Here is a 20,699-nt window from a genome sequence, read left to right on the forward strand (position 1 = left end):
TCAACCGCTATTGCCGTAGTTATAAAGGTTGCCGTGTATGCCATAAGGAAAGTCAGAATCGGCGGGAAACGACAGAAGAATTCACTTTTATCTGCTGCTTTTTCTCCAAATGGTGAATTTCTATTTATGATTGGTTGAAGAATGCACACGATCAAGTCAGTTACAGACAAAGCGATGATGAGAATGGTAGTGCTGTTGGGTAATCGCTTGACCAAATACACCCGAATGACGAGAATATTTCCTGGTACACCCAACATAATTATCAGAGTCCCGAAAATAATGTCAGCTATATGATGTGGTTCCATGATAACTGCGTTATATTCATCAGTGCTGTTGGTAGCATTCTTATATTCTACTTCCATGGTACCGTTAGTTTTGTATCCAGAGACCATCTTCAAATGTTGTTTAAATGAAGACAGAAATTTGAGTCAGTGGATATAGACCATATCGAATTCTATACCATCAAATTACTTACAAGAACAACACTATATCTGGCATGATTCAAACAGGTGAATCCATTGTCAATCTGAAATACAAGTAGCATATAGACTCAGTAAGATGGCTGCCATTTCAATTGTTACTGTCGTTCCCGTTTGTTTAAAATGATACTGACGCAGCTGTAAGACTATCACTTTCAAACACCACATGCGATTTTATGCATGGTTGTAATTGTTTCTGGTTATCTATTCGTGTTTCAACCGAAGAATATACAATTTTCATCAGTACCATTAGTACAATTCATATTGAATGATGCAGACATGATATACGTCAGTTAAAAATTCAGCAAAAATATACTAAAGCCATCAAGCGACTGTAATGTAACCAATGAGCTGGATCCTATATAATGTATATTGTGGCTTTGAAAAGAACAATCCACTCAAAGCGCAACCATAATTATCTGCATCTATGGTAACCATCGTACTTTTGAACTTTTGATTGATTTTGTAATATTCTTGAAAAAATAGAACGCATCATTAAGCGTCAGAAATAATCTATGTATATGCAGCTAATAATGTATCTAGAGGCAGACATTAGGTTTCACTGCATGAACAGAACTGATCATGTCTCACTTCCTTTTTCAACCAAATCGACGGTAATAACTCTTAAAGTGAGGGATCAACATTTAACGACATATTTGCTAAGGCAAAACTCACTTTCTGAGAACTACATCTCACACAAGGTCATTTTTATGTAACTCATTGACCCTTATGTGTCATATTCTGCCTCTAGCTATAATGGCAGCCTGGTGAACTGTCAGTTCATTAACAGATACTAACCTTCGGAGGGAATTCTATTTCTGATCAATTCTCTTCAGGTAGTGAAACGTAATGATTGGAATGCATCATGAATCTTGGTTATGTTGAGTCATTTTTGGTAAGACAAACTATGAAGAGGGATGCAACCACTCTTATTTTTCTATATGATAAACGTAATATGCTGTTGTATATTAGGTGTTGGAGATTGTAGGAGGTTGCCGTACGTGTACAAATAAGAGTGATTAAGATAGACGGGAGGAACCGGGAGATATTGTTTATGCGAAACGGGAGGAGCCTTCACTCAATAGGGGAGGCGGCCTGCGACACAACTTGGCTGGGGCCTACTGCAGTTCAGCGATCAGGAAGATACCTTTCAGGTTGAACTCAAAGGTGGTGACCTGTGATACTACAACATCCGTTTCACAGGTCAATGAACTTTTACCGCCAGATGATCAGTAGGGCTGATGATGCGTTCAGGATTGGACGTGAAAATTTCCCACTCAAAAATAGTAAGTCCAGTTGACTAGATTATAGTCCAAATATCATTATTGTTTTGTCAAACTTGGAATTCCACATTTTACGCAATATTCTGTTACTTCCATTAGAAATGTCGAATATTTAAATTCGAATATCTGCATCTATGGTAACCATCGTGCTTTTAAACTTTTGATTGATTTTGTAATATTCTTGAAAAAATAGAACGCATCATTAAGCATCAGAAATAATGTATGTATAGCCAGGTAATAATGTATCTAGAGGCAGACATTAGGTTTCACTGCCTGAACAGAACTGATCATGTCTCACTTCCTTTTTCAACCAAATCGACGGTAATAACTCTTAAAGTGAGGGATCAACATTTAACGACATATTTGCTAAGGCAAAACTCACTTTCTGAGAACTACATCTCACACAAGGTCATTTTTATGTAACTCATTGACCCTTATGTGTCATATTCTGCCTCTAGCTATAATGGCAGCCTGGTGAACTGTCAGTTCATTGACAGATACTAACCTTCGGAGGGAATTCTATTTCTGATCAATTCTCTTCAGGTAGTGAAACGTAATGATTGGAATGCATCATGAATCTTGGTTATTTTGAGTTTTTAGTAAGACGAACTATGAAGAGGGGTGCAACCACTCTTATTTTTTTATATAATAAACGTAATATGATGTTGTATATTAGGTGTTGGAGATTGTAGGAGGTTGCCGTACGTGTACAAATAAGAGTGGTTAAAATAGACGTGAGGAAACGGGAGATATTGTTTATGCGAAACGGGAGGAGCCTTCACTCAATAGGGGAGGCGGCCTACGACACAACTTGGCTGGGGCATACAGTTCAGCGATCAGGAAAATACCTCTCAGGTTGAACTCAAAGGTGGTGACCTGTGATACTACAACATCCGTTTCACAGGTCAATGAACTTTGACCGCCAGATGATCAGTCTATATAATAAACGTAATATGATGTTGTATATTAGGTGTTGGAGATTGTAGGAGGTTGCCGTACGTGTACAAATAAGAGTGGTTAAAATAGACGTGAGGAAACGGGAGATATTGTTTATGCGAAACGGGAGGAGCCTTCACTCAATAGGGGAGGCGGCCTACGACACAACTTAGCTGGGGCATACAGTTCAGCGATCAGGAAAATACCTCTCAGGTTGAACTCAAAGGTGGTGACCTGTGATACTACAACATCCGTTTCACAGGTCAATGAACTTTGACCGCCAGATGATCAGTAGGGCTGATGATGCGTTCAGGATTGGACGTGAAAATTTCCCACTCAAAAATAGTAAGTCCAGTTGACTAGATTATAGTCCAAATATCATTATTGTTTTGTCAAAACTTGGAATTCCCCATTTTACACAATATTCTGTTACTTCCATTAGAAATGTTGAATATTTAAATTCTTAAATTCCCAAGAAAGCTAAATATAATAGAATTTATATAAAACAATAATGAGCAATAGCAATGCCATTTATACTTTTCACTTTTATTTGTTCTAGGTTTTGTGTAACATATATCTCTTAGATATTGTCAAAAGGCAACATCACTACTGCTAAAGATTGTGAACACATAACACATTACAATAACGATTTATACGATCTAGGCACTTAGCAAGCAAATATACAACAACTAATACAAATATCAGAGTCGGAAAAATATGATGAGAACAAATAACATATCTACGTGAAATAACAGATCTATCGTGAAGATGGTTTTTAGCCATGTTACTTATAATACCAGCAAATTGTAAAAACAGATGAATCATGAACATATCATGAAGTAATTTATGCTATGATATGCAATGAGAAACATTCATATCAAGTATCAAGTATCATTGGGTACATAATACGCAATATTTATGCACATAAGCTTCTTCATTAAGCTCAGAGTTTTTTAAATGAATACGTCATCATCATGATTATATCTAGGAGTATAAAATTATTTATGGACATTTGATAGATCCATTTTCTCCTCAAAGATCCATTTTCTGCTCTAAGATGGTGGTGTCAAAAGCGTAAAAATGGATAGATAAGTTGTTTTTTGTATCAAACGGTCCTCGACGGAGGTCATTTTCATGATTCTGACACCTTATTCCAGTATTTGCAACATTTTCTGAAACCGAGAGGTACCCATTTGGGCTCCCTCATGCAGAATGGTCGATAGAGTGGTATTTGCCCTTAATGTTTGGGCATACGAAGCAAGCTTGAAAATGTTTCAAAAATGACTCCCCTTCAAAAACTTGGATCCGTGTTTATAGGCATGAGCCTACTGAATTAGACCTACGTGCAATTTAATGTTTATCTTCTCCTTTTGTCCCCTTTCTCTTCTCTTTTTTCTTCTTTCCCAATTGCCCTTCTTCTCCTTTCTTCCCAAACTTTCTACTTTTTAGGGGGGACGACCCCTGAGCGGTTCTCAAACTATTTCTATATGCATCGGGCCCTATGAAATGAGGTTTTCATGAAAAGGGATGCTGAAGTGTTGAGTGCGGTCAAAAGTGCGAACATTTTAAAAATTTCTACCTGAAAGTGACTGCAAGAAAGAAAGGCTCCAGCATCTCTTGTCTGATTCACATTTTTAGCACGGATTTTTAATTGTCACTGCGCGGATTTTTAATCTCACTGCACGAACGTGCCAGGAAGCACGTTAAAATAGCCCCTGTTCAGAATGTAGTAGAACCATCTAATCTAATATTTCTCGTGGCGATATTCTTTAATTAACAGTTTATTTATACATATTATCTTATTGATAATAGAGATAACTTTTTCCTGCACGATAATAGTCAAAATACTCACAGTTAGCTATGCCACCAATATGCGATAAAACATTGGTATCATAGATATTTACAGATCATGATTGCAAAGCTGTAGTTATACTTAAAAATATTTACACCTAAAACTAAGGTTTATTTACAATATAAAGAAAAAATTTCTCACATAGTCATTTCTAGCAAAACCAACCTTTTTATCCATAAAACGACAACAATATCTACGAGTATTGTTGTACATTAGTGACCATACATTGAATAGAAAAATGACAATAATCTCTATTGTTGTACATTTCTAGCCATGGCAAAAATTGCGTAAGTGTGGATAAGTGGACGTATTCTTTCCTCAGAACATGGGTGCTATTAATCGGGGACCATCAGCGATTGCACATCTTTAGCAATTGATCCTCTTAGACCTTTAACATTCGTCTGCAATCCTTTCTAAACCGCTCGTTTACCAAACTATAAATCAATGGATTCGTAGCATTGTTGAGTAGATGAATGTCTCGCATTATTGTCAATACAACATAGGCTCCTGGTCTTGTGTAGCGGATATATTCCAAATATTTGTCTGAAATTGCATGAAATATAGCCGTAGGAAGCAAAGTAAGGAAAATTGCAATTGTTGCTAAAAGAAGCATTTTCGTTGTTTTACTCTGTAAATCTTGTCCTCGATTTTTAACAGTTTCACTTTTCTGATTTTCGCGAGTAATTTCAGTGCTATTTGCTTGGTTATGTCGCTCGGCCCTTGTCCTTTCACCTACTTGCAAGTTTCGTTCATGTTGTCCCGGTCTAATTTTGACCTGTTTCCTTATAGCTAATACTACAATTACGTACAAAACAGCTATACAAATAAATGATATGAATATTGCTAAATAGTATGGAACTATCGTTACCGAGTCTAATGTTTTATTTGTGACACATTTATATGAAGATTCTTCAAGAGCAAGCCTTCTTACTAGAGCCAATCTTGGCACTGCAATTGTTAATGAAAATACAAAGCAACAAATGACGACACAAATAGCTTTCTTAGGTGTCATTATTCGCTTTAAAGGTTTACAAACAGCGAAGTATCTATCAACCGCTATTGCCGTAGTTATAAAAGCTGCCGTGTATACCATTAGGAAAGTCAGAATCGGTGGGAAACGACAGAAGAATTCGCTTTTATCTGCTGCTTTTTCTCCAAATGGTGAATTTCTATATATTATGACTGGTTGAAGAATGCACACGATCAAGTCAGTTACCGACAAAGCGATGATGAGAATGGTAGTACTGTTAGGTAATCGCTTGACCGAATACACCCGAATGACAAGAAGATTTCCTGGTACACCCAACATAATTATCAGAGTCCCGAATATAATGTTAGCTATATGATGTGGTTCCATGATAATGGCGTCGGTATATTCACCAGTGCTGTTGGTATAATTCATATAATCTGCTTCCATGGTACCGTTAATTTTGTATCCAAAGCCCATTAAATCAAATTTTGTTTAAATCAAGAATATTAACCATTTCCAATTATTGCTATCACATTACTTTGTCTTCCAGAGCGGATGAATTCCATACAACAATATATCAGACATGATTCGAATAGGTGATTCAATTGTCATTCTGGAATTCAAGTAACCTGTAGATCCCAAGACTACCAAGATTGTTACTACCATTTCGGGCGTGTTTAAAGTGCTACTATACACCCTTCCCGTTCAAATACCACATACAGTTCTAAAGCAATTATCGAACCTCGAATCCTCTGAGCCTTTGGTAATTATCATGCATTTTTCAACGGATTAATGAGTTGTAAGACATATTAAATGTATAGTGCGCTTTCCCTAGATATTCATCAAAATGTCAAATTAAATTAAGTGGCTACAAACAAGCGACTGCAATTTACCCAATGAACTGGATCCTTATTGTGGCTTTTGAAAGAACAGTCTATTTGCTTAGTCAAACCCCAATCGCGCGTCTCAGCGATGGGAGTGTAAATTCAGATTAGTTATAATCCAGTTTCTATAATAATAATAAAAAAACACGCCGCAATAAAAATCGTCGGTATATCCTTGGTAACCCTCATGCGTTTCAAGTTGATTGATATTGTAATGTTCTTCCATTGGAAAGCTAAAAGATTGATTAATCGTATTTTAGACAGTAAAGTACATTAAATTGAAGAGTTTTAGAATATATCATTAATCAATATGACCGTAATAGACAGTATCGGAATAGTGTCATCGAGTATTTTTTCTGTAATTCTTGTGATTTGCACTGAGTAGTCAATGATATTAGTGAGGCAATCCTTAAAGGGACGTGGTTGAAGTAATGCCTTTTCCCGTATCTTTTACGAGAACAATTCTTCTAGTTATGTGCATTATAGAAAATATCTTATATATATTATACACAGTCAAAAGTCACACAATATGGCTACCTTCAATGTTAGAACAATTTATTCGTCGCATTATGATAGAGAGAACTTACAGAATGGCCAATCACATGACATGTGCAAATTGAGCTGATACAATTAGAAAAAGCAACCTCATTGCTATTCGTCGTAGAAGTGATGATGTAACAGGATTAACTACCACGTAAATGTTAGCTTTTTTAACGTCGAATTTCCTTTCTTTATTAATTATTCACCTTTTTATTTTATTAACTGTACATTTGTGTGAAACTTGAGGGCGCTATTTATATTTGTTAATTTAATTTAGCCAAATCGTGTTCGTATATTTCTTTTCATTTCGCAATAAAAAAAAGTGTTAAAAAAGACCCACTAACCGCTAAATTTGGATATCCAACTAGATTGCCCCGCAGGGCAACAAAGAACCACTAACCGCGAAATATGTATACATCCAATTGCAATTATCTACATCAAGACATAATGGAGCCTCTACATTATTGACCATCCAGTGATTGGAAAAACGACATTATTTGTTTTTTTATTTTGCTTCGATAGATTTCATGACATTTATAAATGTATATACTTTGTTTACATCAAAACATTTACCAAAAATTTTTCATAGAATAATCAAATCCGGATATGTACATATATATTTTGATATGTACAATTATTATTTTATTTGTTTATTTGTTTACCCAGGTTGGTCGAGGGACACATGCTAATCCATGGGAAATTCATGGACTGTTCCAAGCTCATACAATAATTCGGTCAGTGTAGGCTAATAAGATGCTTGCTGGCCTAGATAGCTTTGATAAACAAAGCAAGAAATGGAAAAGGAGAAAGAAGAGGGGGCCATTCCTAAATACAATTGTACAATTTTACTCTTAGCCCATACTTTGTGAGAAAGGAAACTGGAATTCCAATCTCAAGCCCTGATGCAAAGGCTGAATTGATAATAGAATTCATTTTCCCCGCACGGTAATAACCAAAAAGAGCATCAGTTCATTATTTTCAAATGTAATAATATGTTTTGACATTTGGTTTTGGTTTAGTCCATTATATCATAACTTTATGCCAGAAGACGCGACCAGTTACATTTCTATATGTTGTCCGATCTCCGCTGGTTGCCGGTAAAGGAAAGAACAATCTTCAAAACATCGTCCTGCTCATTTACAAGTGTCTAAACAATGACGTTATTGTTCACATTCCATCTGAAGACTGCAGCCTCTAGTCATCTTTCGATTTACAAGACGAGAGTAACCAACTGAATTTACTCTCTTGCTGGAGTTGCTGCGTTCAGTAATTCCGCTCCACACATCTACATTCGCAGATGCATTCATATTCTAAAAGCTGGAATTACTCTTAAAATAATTATGCATACCTAACTAAGCGTTATTTTCAGTATAATGAATCTCTGTCCATGTAATAATTTCTAGTGAAATGAACTTTTTTTTGGATCCATAACGGCTTTAAAGAGTCCAAGAAGATTTTAAAATGGAACTGAACCGTTTTATACTGTAAATTTCAAAACATCTGTAGGTCCTATATTCCTATATAGTATAGAACATTGTTTGCCATATGCAAGCATTGTTATACAGAGATTGTCCTTAATGATAATAGTATTCAAAAAGCCGATGTCGTTATCTACTTCAGTAAAAGCCAGGGACGTAGCCAGCTTTTTTGGTCAGCGGGGGCAAAATAAAATTTCGGGGGCACAGACGAAAACATTACAGTTGCATCAAATCAAAGTTGCCAAAGTTTGGTATTTTACACTATTTTTGTCCATTATGAGGATGGAAATTGGCTTTATATTTACAATGTGCGCGCGTAGCGCGGAAAAATTTCGCATTTTACACTATTTTACACTCCTTGCCTCTTTTTTTTTCTTTTGCCATTGTGATTTGCTCTTTTATTTTATGTCAGAGGGGCACTTTTTTCTTTCATTTTTTGTCAGGCCACCTGTCCCACCGCTGGCTACGCTACTGGTAAAAGTATTCGTCAACTTTAGTATAAAATAACACTATCGAGTGATGCAGTTTCTGTAACAACTGGCTGTCCAATAATAAATATGAAATAGGGTTTTTCCAATACACGTGGCCAATATTGTTGATCATTTACACGTATTTGCTATGCAGTTCTCTGGCCTCAAACAATGGACCCTCTTACATCTTTAACAGTCGCTTACAATCCTTTCTAAACCGCTCATTTACCAAGCTATAAATGAATGGATTCGTAACATTGTTGAGAAGATGACTGTCTCGCATTATTGTCAATACAACATAGACTCCTGATCTTGAGTAGTGGATATTGTCTGAAATGCCATAATATATCCCCGAAGGAACCCAAGTAAGGAGAAACACTATTGTTGCTAAAAGAAGCATTTTTGTTGTTTTACTTTGTAAGTTCTGTCCTTGATTTTGAACAGTGTGACCTTGAGCTGCTTGCCCTTGCTCAAGAGTTTTCTTCTGATTTTCCGTTTCGGTGCTATTTGTTTGGGTATCTCGCTCAACACTGGCAGTATTACCTACTTGCAAGTTTGGTCTTTGTTCATGTTGGTGTCCAGGTCTGATTTTGATCTGTTTCCTTATAGCTAAATATACAATCACGTACAAAACAGCCATAACAAGAAAAGATGTCAATATTGCTAAATAGTATGGAATTATCAATATCGAATCCAGAAGTTTATTTGTGGCACATTTCGATTTGCCTGTAGAAAGTACTCTTGGTAGAACCAATCTTGGCACTGTAAGTAAAAATGAAAGAGCAAAGCAACAAATGACGACACAAATAGCTTTCTTAGGTGTCATTATTCGCTTTAAAGGTTTACAAACAGCAAAGTATCTGTCAACCGCTATTGCCGTAGTTATAAATGTTGATGTGTATACCATAATGAAGGTTAAAATCGGCGGGAAATTACCCCGGAAACGACAGAGGAATTCGCTTTTTGCCACTTTATCTCCAGATGGTGAATTTCTATATATTATGACTGGTTGAAGAAAGCATACGATCAAGTCAGTTACCGACAAAGCGATGATGAAAATGGTAGTGCTGTTGGGTAATCGTTTGACCGAATACACCCGAATGACGAGAACGTTTCCTGGTATGCCGAACATAATTATCAGAGTCCCGAAAATAATCTCAGCTATATGATGTGGTTCCATTAAACCGGCGTTATTTTCATCAGTTCTGTTGGTAGCATTCTTATATTCTACTTCCATTGTACCGTTTATTTAGTATCCAAAGCCCACCTTTGAATGTTGTATAAATCAAGATAGAAATGTGAGTTAACGGATATAGACCATATCCAATTATATGTTATCAAGTTACTTTGTCGGCCAAGAATATATCAGGCATGATTCGAACAGGTGATCCAATTATCATTCTGAAATACAAGTAGCATATAGACTCAGTAAAACGGCCAATATATGATTCGAACAGGTGATCCAATTGTCATTCTGAAATACAAGTAGCATATAGACTCAGTAAAACGGCCAATATATCAGGAATGATTCGAATAGGTGATCCAATTGTCATTCTGAAATACAAGTAGCATATAGACTCAGTAAAACGGCTGCCATTTCAATTGTTACTGTCGTTCCCGTTTGTTTAAAATGATACTGACGCAGCTGTGAGCCAATAACTTTCAAACGCCACATACGATTTCATGCTTGGTTGTAATTGTTTCTGATTATCTATTCATGCTTCAAAGGCAGAATATATAATTCATAACGCAATTTTCATCAGTACCATTAGTACAATTCATATTGAATAAAGCGGACATGATACAAGTCAGTTAGAAATTCAGCAAAAAATTTACTAAAGCCAACAAGCGACTGTAATGTGACCAATGAGCTGGGTCCTATATTGTGGCTTTGTAAAAAACAATCCACTTGATTGGTCAAGACCAAAACACACGATTCTATTGTTAAAGCGTAACCATAATAATCTGCATCTATGGTAACCATCATGGTTTTAAACTTTTGATTGATTTTGTAATATTCTTGACAGCTATAATAAGCATTGTGTTTTTGCCAATAAGCTTCATGAAATTAAAAAAATGGTAAAATAGAACGCATCATTAATCAATATGACACCGGAAATAATGTATGTACAATGCAAAAAACATTTTACTCAACATTGAGTAAAAAGGTCACAACTCAACAAATTAGTTAAACATTACTCAACATTGAGCTCATGTTGAGTAATTTTTTACTCATTTGTTGAGTTGTGACCTATGAGCTCTATGTTGAGTAATTTTTTACTCACTGTTGAGTTGGACCTTTTTACTCAATGTTGAGTGAAATATTTTGGCAGTGTATAGGCAGCAAATAATGTATCGAAAAGGTAAATTAGAATGCATCATAAATCCTGGTCATGCGGAGTCATTTTTGGTAACACGAACTATGAAGGGGGATGCAACCACTCTTATTTTTCTATATAATAAACGTCACATGTGATGCGATCAAGCAAAATCAGTCGGAACTCGAAATATTAAATTTTCGGGTTCTTATAGGATAGTAAAAAGCATTTAGAAAGCTGCATTTTGCAGAAAACCACATTGAAATTGAACAACCAGTTCCAAAGATATGAGCAATTAAAGAGTTTCCAAAACAATAGAAAACAAAAGGAAATATTTCGTTTGTTTGGCTATATCTCCAAATCAATATTTCCGAGTTCCGACTGCTTTTGCTTGATCGCATCACATATACTGTTGTATTTGGTACCGATGTAAAGCTGTAACTCTCCTCTATCCAGTGATCTCAAAATAAGTACACACATTATTCCCCACGTAAAATGTGAGTGAAACTGGGACAATCTGACTATGTACAAAGAATAGGCAAAATCGATAAAAAAATTATCCCGAAATGAGCGCAAAGGATGGCTCTACAATTAGCTTCAGCCGTTTGGGTGTAAACACAGGCGTTTTATTATGACGGATGAAAACCTTATGTTGGTGGTACAACCATCCCCCTTCCGCAGGACTGGTGTTAATCAATATGGCATCAGATATAATGTATGTGGGCATATTATAGGCAGAGTAAATTTGTGTAATCGAGTACTTTTTCTGGAATTCTTGTGATTTGAACTTTTGACTACATTCAATTACTATAGGCCTTTGAAGGAAATGATAATACAATTTTTTTCATTAGTCAAAGACAATCCTTGATAAGATCTGCCTTGTCATGTCGCCATATTTTAAAGATATTTAGAGTATAAATGGGTGTAACTGTGTTCTTTCTCTCTCTGATGTCATTCTGAGCATAAATGGGTGTAACTGTGTTCTTTCTCTCTCTGATGTCATTCTGAGCATAAATGGGTGTAACTGTGTTCTTTCTCTCTCCGTGATCATTCTGAGCATAAATGGGTGTAACTGTGTTCTTTCTCTCTCCGTGATCATTCTGAGTATAAATGGGTGTACCTGTGTTCTTTCTCTCTCTGATATCATTCTGAGCATAAATGGATGTAACTGTGTTCTTTCTCTCTCTGATATCATTCTGAGCATAAATATATGTAACTGTGTTCTTTCTCTCTCTGATATCGTTCTGAGCATAAATGGGTGTAACTGTGTTCTTTCTCTCTCCGTGATCATTCTGAGTATAAATGTGTGTAATTGTGTTCTTTCTCTCTTTGATATCATTCTGAACATAAATGGGTGTAACTGTGTTCTTTCTCTCTCCGTGATCATTCCGAGCATAAATGGGTGTAACTGTGTTCTTTCTCTCTCCGTGATCATTCTGAGCATAAATGGGTGTAACTGTGTTCTTTCTCTCTCCGTGATCATTCTGAGCATAAATGGGTGTAACTGTGTTCTTTCTCTCTCCGTGATCATTCTGAGCATAAATGGGTGTAACTGTGTTCTTTCTCTCTCTGATATCATTCTGAGCACAAATGGGTGTAAATGTGTTCTTTCTCTCTCTGATATGATTCTGAGCACAAATGGGTGTAAATGTGTTATTTCTCTCTCCGTATCATTATGAGCATAAATGGGTGTAATTGAAGACTGTAGTGGAAGAAGTGCTCACGTGTAAAATACTAGTTCTGAGAAAATTCTTTTTGTAATCTTTTATTATGTTGTACTAAAACTTGCACCTATTATTCTTTTACAGAGCTAATTAATCGATATCACTTGAACCATTTTTGGAATGCCCATATAGAGAGAACAATTTGAAAAATTTGACCTCGTTTGACCTTTGACCTTGAGCTTATAACTCACGTTGAGATATGACCCATGAGCATAAATGGGTGTACATTATCCACTACGGTCTTCAATTGTGTTCTTTCTCCTTCCGTGATCATTCTGAACATAAACGGATGTAACTGTGTTCTTTCTCTCTCCGTGATCATCTTTGATATTACCGTATTGTGAGCACAAATGGGTGTAACCCAGCAAACTCAAAACGTTATACAGAAAACGTTAATATGTCGGGTTATAGCCTATAAATGGCATAAAATGTTTAATAACATTCAGAAAACATTTGTGAAAACTTTATGCAAAACATTCTAACATGATGTTAAGTGTTGACAAAATATGTTTCGAAAATGGTTACCAAAATATATTTTGCAAAAACATTTTGACAACATTTTAAAAATATTCCCGTAGTGTTTTCATATAAAACGTTTTAAAAACGTTTTCATGACATTGATATATATAAATCGACATTTAAATTTCATTAAAACGTTTTGATCATAACCAAAAACATTTTGACAAGATTTTGAAAATATTCCCGCAGTGTTTTTATATAAAACATTTTTAAAACGTTTTCATGACATTTATATAAAACGACATTTAAATGTTATTAAAACGTTTTGATCACAACCAAAACGCGTTTATAACGTTTTAAAACACTTTTGTGTTTGCTGTGAATGACTGTGTTTATCTCTCTCCGTGACCATTTTGAGCATAAATTGGTGTAACTGTTCTGTGTTCTGCCTCTCTTTATGTGATCATTTTGAGCATACATTGGAGTCCCATCGTGATCTTTCTGAGCTTATTGGAGTAACCATGTTTCGTTCTCTCTCCGTCGTTCATTCCTATTGATCATTTGGAGCATAAATTCGAGCAACTGTGGTTTTTTTTTCTCCGTGATCTCTCTGAGCATAAATTGGAGTAACTTGGTATTTCTCTCTCCGTGATCATTCTGAGCATAAACTGGAGTGATTGTATTATTTCTCTCGCTTTGTTCATTGTGAGCATAAATGGTCTAGTAGTAACTGTGTTCTTTCTCTCTCCGTGATCAATCTGAGCATAAATGGGTGTAACTGTGTTCTTTCTCTCTCCGTGATCATTCTGAGCACAAATGGGTGTAACTGTGTTCTTTCACTCTCCGTGATCATTCTGAGTATAAATGGGTGTAACTGTGTTCTTTCTCTCTCCGTGATCATTCTGAGCACAAATGGGTGTAACTTTGTTCTTTCTCTCTCTCTGATATCATTCTGAACACAAATGGGTGTAACTGTGTTCTTTCTCTCTCCGTGATCATTCTGAACACAAATGGGTGTAACTGTGTTCTTTCTCTCTCCGTGATCATTCTGAACACAAATGGGTGTAACTGTGTTCTTTCACTCTCCGTGATCATTCTGAGTATAAATGGGTGAACTGTGTTCTTTCTCTCTCCGTGATCAATCTGAGTATAAATGGGTGTAACTGTGTTCTTTCTCTCTCCGTGATCATTCTGAGCATAAATGGGTGTAACTGTGTTCTTTCTCTCTCTGATATTATTCTGAGCATAAATGGGTGTAACTGTGTTCTTTCTCTCTCCGTGATCATTCTGAGTATAAATGGGTGTAACTGTGTTCTTTCTCTCTCCGTGATCAATCTGAGCATAAATGGGTGTAATTGTGTTCTTTCTCTCTCCGTGATCATTCTGAGCACAAATGGGTGTAACTGTGTTCTTTCTCTCTCCGTGATCATTCTGAACACAAATGGGTGTAACTGTGTTCTTTCTCTCTCCGTGATCATTCTGAACACAAATGGGTGTAACTGTGTTCTTTCTCTCTCCGTGATCATTCTGAACAGAAATGGGTGTAACTGTGTTCTGTCTCTATCCGTGATCATTCTGAACACAAATGGTGGTGTAACTGTGTTCTTTCTCTCTCCGTGATCATTCTGAGCATAAATGGGTGTAACTGTGTTCTTTCTCTCTGATATCATTCTGAGCACAAATGGGTGTAACTTTGTTCATTCTCTCTCCGTGATCATTCTGGTCACAAATGGGTGTAACTGTGTTCTTTCTCTCTCCGTGATCATTCTGAGTATAAATGGGTGTAACTGTGTTCTTTCTCTCTCTGGTATCATTCTAAGCACAAATGGGTGTAACTGTGTTCTTTCTCTCTCTGATATCATTCTGAGCACAAATGGGTGTAACTGTGTTCTTTCTCTCTCTGATATCATTCTGAGCACAAATGGATGTAACTGTGTTCTTTCTCTCTCCGTGATCATTCTGAGCACAAATGGGTGTAACTGTGTTCTTTCTCTCTCCGTGATCATTCTGGGCATAAATGGGTGTAACTGTGTTCTTTCTCTCTCCGTGATCATTCTGAGCACAAATGGGTGTAACTGTGTTCTTTCTCTCTCCGTGATCATTCTGAGCATAAATGGGTGTAACTGTGTTCTTTCTCTCTCCGTGATCATTCTGAACACAAATGGGTGTAACTGTGTTCTTTCTCTCTCCGTGATCATTCTGAGCATAAATGGGTGTAACTGTGTTCTTTCTCTCTCTGATATCATTCTGAGCACAAATGTGTGTAATTGTGTTCTTTCTCTCTCCGTGATCATTCTGAGCACAAATGGGTGTAACTGTGTTCTTTCTCTCTCTGATATCATTCTGAGCATAAATGGGTGTAACTGTGTTCTTTCTCTCTCCGTGATCATTCTGAGCACAAATGGGTGTAACTGTGTTCTTTCTCTCTCCGTGATCATTCTGAGCACAAATGGGTGTAACTGTGTTCTTTCTCTCTCCGTGATCATTCTGAGCACAAATGGGTGTAACTGTGTTCTTTCTCTCTCCGTGATCATTCTGAGCATAAATGGGTGTAACTGTGTTCTTTCTCTCTCTGATATCATTCTGAGCACAAATGGGTGTAATTGTGTTCTTTCTCTCTCCGTGATCATTCTGAGCACAAATGGGTGTAACTGTGTTCTTTCTCTCTCCGTGATCATTCTGAGCACAAATGGGTGTGACTGTGTTCTTTCTCTCTCTGATATCATTCTGAGCACAAATGGGTGTACCTGTGTTCTTTCTCTCTCCGTGATCATTCTGAGCACAAATGGGTGTAACTGTGTTCTTTCTCTCTCCGTGATCATTCTGAGCATAAATTGGTGTAACTGTGTTCTTTCTCTCTCTGATATCATTCTGAGCACAAATGGGTGTAATTGTGTTCTTTCTCTCTCCGTGATCATTCTGAGCACAAATGGGTGTAACTGTGTTCTTTCTCTCTCCGTGATCATTCTGGGCATAAATGGGTGTAACTGTGTTCTTTCTTTCTCCGTGATCATTCCGGGGATCATTCTGAGCATAAATGGGTGTAACTGTGTTCTTTCTCTCGTGATCTTACGTGCAGCCATTTGTGAAGGGTTGCATATATAGGTTCTCAAACAAAGGTGATTCGAGTAGGATTAGTTTTTTTTAACTTATTCAAAATATTCAATGGAAAACAAACATCTTTTTCATTATTACAAAATTTTGGAAATTTTTATTTTCTCCCCTTGGAAGAGAATCTTATATTTTGAAACAATCATATCCATTTATAATGGGTCACTTATGATGACTTGCCGAGACTATGAGATTATGAGAAGCAGACGATGAGGGGGGAGCAACAGAACTGCATGCTTGTTGAGTTGTGCCAAGACTTCGCAATTTATTTTTGTTTATTTGTTCACAGGGGTGTGTGCGTGGGATGAGTGGGTGTGTGAGTTGAAGTTGTGGGGTGGGGTGGTGGGGCCGGGGTGTGTACACGGTACTGTGTACCATTCTGGGTAATAAAGCTTGTACCCATCTTGACCATTTTACTCCAATTTTTAAACTATTTTCACAACTTTCTCTCTCCGTGATCATTCTGGGCATAAATGGGTGTAACTGTGTTCTTTCTCTCTCCGTGATCATTCCGGGGATCATCCCTTGGAAGAGAATCTTATATTTTGAAACAATCATATCCATTTATAATGGGTCACTTATGATGACTTGCCGAGACTATGAGAAGCAGACGATGAGGGGGGAGCAACAGAACTGCATGCTTGTTGAGTTGTGCCAAGACTTCGCAATTTATTTTTGTTTATTTGTTCACAGGGGCGTGTGCGTGGGATGAGTGGGTGTGTGAGTTGAAGTTGTGGGGTGGTGGGGCCGGGGTGTGTACACGGTACTGTGTACCATTCTGGGTAATAAAGCTTGTACCCATCTTGACCATTTTACTCCAATTTTTAAACTATTTTCACAACTTACTTGGTTTAAGTTTGTGCAATTCCTAATTAATAATTCATTGACTGCATCAAGTTGGAATAAGTTTTTCCTTTCTTTTTTCAATCTTGTTTTTCAGAGTTTTTTTCTTTCTATAGCTTTGTTCAAGCCTGCTTGCCTTTCTTCCTCCATTCCTTCCTATTTTCTTTCTTTTCTCTTTCTTTCTTTCTCTCTCTTTCTTTCTTTCTTTCTTTTTTCAAGTATGCATTAAACATAGCATATCTAGGGGGGGCACATTCAAAAATGTTAGTGGGTATGTTCGGCGGAATTAAGAGGTGGTGGGTCTTTGGGAGCCACCGGGTACAGGTAAAAGGGGTTGGAGCTGCGAACAAGTAAAATGGGGCCTTTTGGAGCTGAAAACAGTCAAAATCAAAGGTCTTTCTTGGCTTTTTGGTTGAAAATTGTCTGAGAAAACCAAAAATATGAGGAATGATTAATTTTGAGGTTATTTAGAGCTGAAATTATCAAAATCAAGCGTCTTTCGGAGCTCTACTTTGGTCAAATATCGGGGGTCTTTTGGAGCTGCGAAATCCAAAAAAGGGGGATCTTTCCGGGGGAACATACGGGTCATTTTGTGTTAAGAGCCATATCGCCAATCTTAAAAGAACAAATGATAATACAAGTTAAAGGGAATAATCCGAAATGATTAGTGTGACTGTCTTTGACTGATGCATGCAGTGTTTAAACCACACTTTGTACTTTCATCTCAAAATTACAACAAAAAAATGACTTCGGCAAGTAGGGCCTAGGCCTATATAAAATCGCAGGGCTGTTGTGCAGTGCAACTTCGATTCAATTAGTCATGGTTTCCCTGGGTTTCCATTTCTTTTCTTCATTGCACTTCGTGTGGTTATACCATTCGTATGTTCCATTTGTGGGGTTTTTTTTTGCTACTCGTATAAAGATTCCGTCAGTCTTTCGTTTTCATTTTTTATTTTTTATTCTATTTTGAAATCTTTCAATTTGTGGCAAAGTCTCCACGACAGTCTGCATTTACCCTGCATTATCCTACACACAGACCTACACAGATATCGGTATTACGCCCTCTGTAAATGGAACAGCTTTAGTAACTATTCTTCCATTCCACTGTGCTTCCATTCAGTAAAATCATCAGCATGGACCAATCATTCATGTCCTTGAGTTCTGGGAGCTAATAAGCTCTAATACCAATGAATACGGAGCTTCTGAAGAAGAATGGAATCTTCAGCTACAAGTACATGTGAAATGACAACATTGGTGATCAAATTAAACATGGAAGTTTCGAGCCGCAGCTAGCTATAGGCTCATACGGTAAATATAATTATTATTGTTCATAAATATTTGAGCAATTAAGTCATTTTTTATTGATTCGAAATTTTGTATAGGCCCTATTTTGTTGAAGTACATGTAGCTACATAGGGCCTAGTATTTATATACCTTCATGGTAGTACTACTAAAGGACATTGCAATGTTTGTCCAAAAGCTGTTAAAGCCTACATGTAGTTGGGCTGAGGAACATGTGGCTATACTGGGAGGCTACCAGGCTAGCCGTAATTCACTGTAAAAACATCGTGCGATATGTTTATAACCAAAATTTCTAATATCTTATTTTAGTTATTTAGGCTAATTTGTTCTTACGGCACAGGAGATTCCAAGTAAAATCGAACCGTTTTTCTTCTCATCGTGATCTTGAATGGAATAGGCATGATGACAATAATGGCTAAGTTATAGGCTTATTGATTTCTTGATTTTTCATGCTTGCTATGATTTTGCATACTAAAATTGCTTATACATGATGTAGGAAAAGAGCTATGTACATATCATAGGAAGACATACTAACTTCGCATGCAAACACCTGTGATTTTATCGGGCTGGCCGACAGCTAATTTATGATTACGTTTTTCTCATCGGACTGAATATTGCTTTTTCATCACCACTGTTCGCGTTTTGAAACATAAAATTTGTATACTTGCATGCAGATTGAACGGTAAGTTTAATGCTCGATGGCTTTATTTGCAATTCCGGCATCTGTAAACACATGGACGTATAAATTATTATTAACTTTCTGACACCTGTTATGAGGGTCTTGTGAGCTGTTGTGAACAATCAGTTGGTGTCTCCTGACTTCTCAGAAACTCCGGATTTTAGGTGGACTTTAAACTGTCGCGATGCATAGGGCCTATATAAATCGCTGTATATCACCATGTTTACCACGGAGTTTCCCCATATTTCGAAGAGAAAGAGCTGGAATATAAACACTGACTGTAAAAGTTCCCCGAATTTGCCCGAAAAGTTCAATTATTCCATTCAATGAATCAGTGACCTACACTAAAAGGTGAGTGACCAAATACCATGCAAATACTATAAAAACAACATGTGCAAATGTCATTTCGCATTTATAGCTGTATAACAAATCCTTGCTGGTTTGTGTTTTAAAGCCATACTGTATGATTTCCATCCAATTCTAGAACTTTTTGTGATTCTTTGCTCAAAATGCTGAACTTAATATTGTGTTTTATGGCTCTCTGTTTTATGGAACACTGTGACAAAACAAACCGAAAACAATTACTATAAAAATAATCCACACACACACAAAACAGTATTTTTTATATAAAACTGTTGTTGTTGTTATTGTAAAATATTTCTTGACAAACATGATTATTTGCTAAATATTTTGTTCGACACGTACAATCACATTAGGTTAGAATGGAGACTCCGTTTTACAACAGCATGTTTTCAAAAAACGTTTTATGTTATTAAATCGTTTTATATACCGTTATATAACCCGACGGCATGGCAATGTTATTCATTGTAAGTAGGCCTATAACATATTTTGTGTTTGCTGGGCAGTTTAATACCTATTAGGTATTGTATCACATTTCATTTTTCATTTTGCAATCGGTATCATTACAAATCATTGTTCAAATAAATCCTAATTCTAACGACCTAAATGATGTATATATTAACATTCTTAAATACTGTACTATTGTATAATGGCATGACTTGTGCGTCTTTATGAGGCAATCGATATGAGACAATATGTCATATTTTGTCAATATAAATAATAATAACAATACTACTGTAACACACCATGCGGGGGGGGGGGGTCCAAATTAGTGCGATAGAGCCATGTTTCAGAAGCCTTCCAACGGTATACCAGTAGACCTATCTAGCAGCTAGCAGCGGGATCTCGAGTCACAAGACTCATCCCCATGTACACAGATCATGCTGATATTTGATGGACGATAATTACAATTTCCAATGATAATGATGATGATCATATGATGATGATGATGATGATCAGATGATAATTCAAGGCTTATTTGATTTCAAATTAAAAGGGGCTCCCTCCCCC

At 36.6% G+C, this 20,699-nt stretch overlaps 2 protein-coding genes across 2 annotated transcripts; both read right to left on the reverse strand.

Moving 5' to 3' along the window:
- Positions 1-4,702: 4,702 nt before the first annotated feature.
- Positions 4,703-6,156, reverse strand: LOC140137728 (C5a anaphylatoxin chemotactic receptor 1-like). Its single transcript, XM_072159492.1, has one exon. It carries the CDS (start codon positions 5,995-5,997, stop codon positions 4,933-4,935), a length of 1,065 nt encoding a protein of 354 aa, XP_072015593.1. The 5' UTR covers positions 5,998-6,156; the 3' UTR covers positions 4,703-4,932.
- Positions 6,157-9,044: 2,888 nt separating this feature from the next.
- Positions 9,045-10,076, reverse strand: LOC140138418 (neuromedin-K receptor-like). Its single transcript, XM_072160313.1, has one exon. The coding sequence runs from the start codon at positions 10,070-10,072 to the stop codon at positions 9,074-9,076; it is 999 nt and encodes a 332-aa protein (XP_072016414.1). The 5' UTR covers positions 10,073-10,076; the 3' UTR covers positions 9,045-9,073.
- Between the last annotated feature and the right edge of the window lie 10,623 nt (positions 10,077-20,699).

Source organism: Amphiura filiformis, chromosome 17, assembly GCF_039555335.1.
Source record: "Amphiura filiformis chromosome 17, Afil_fr2py, whole genome shotgun sequence".
Classification (NCBI taxonomy): Eukaryota; Metazoa; Echinodermata; class Ophiuroidea; order Amphilepidida; family Amphiuridae; genus Amphiura; species Amphiura filiformis.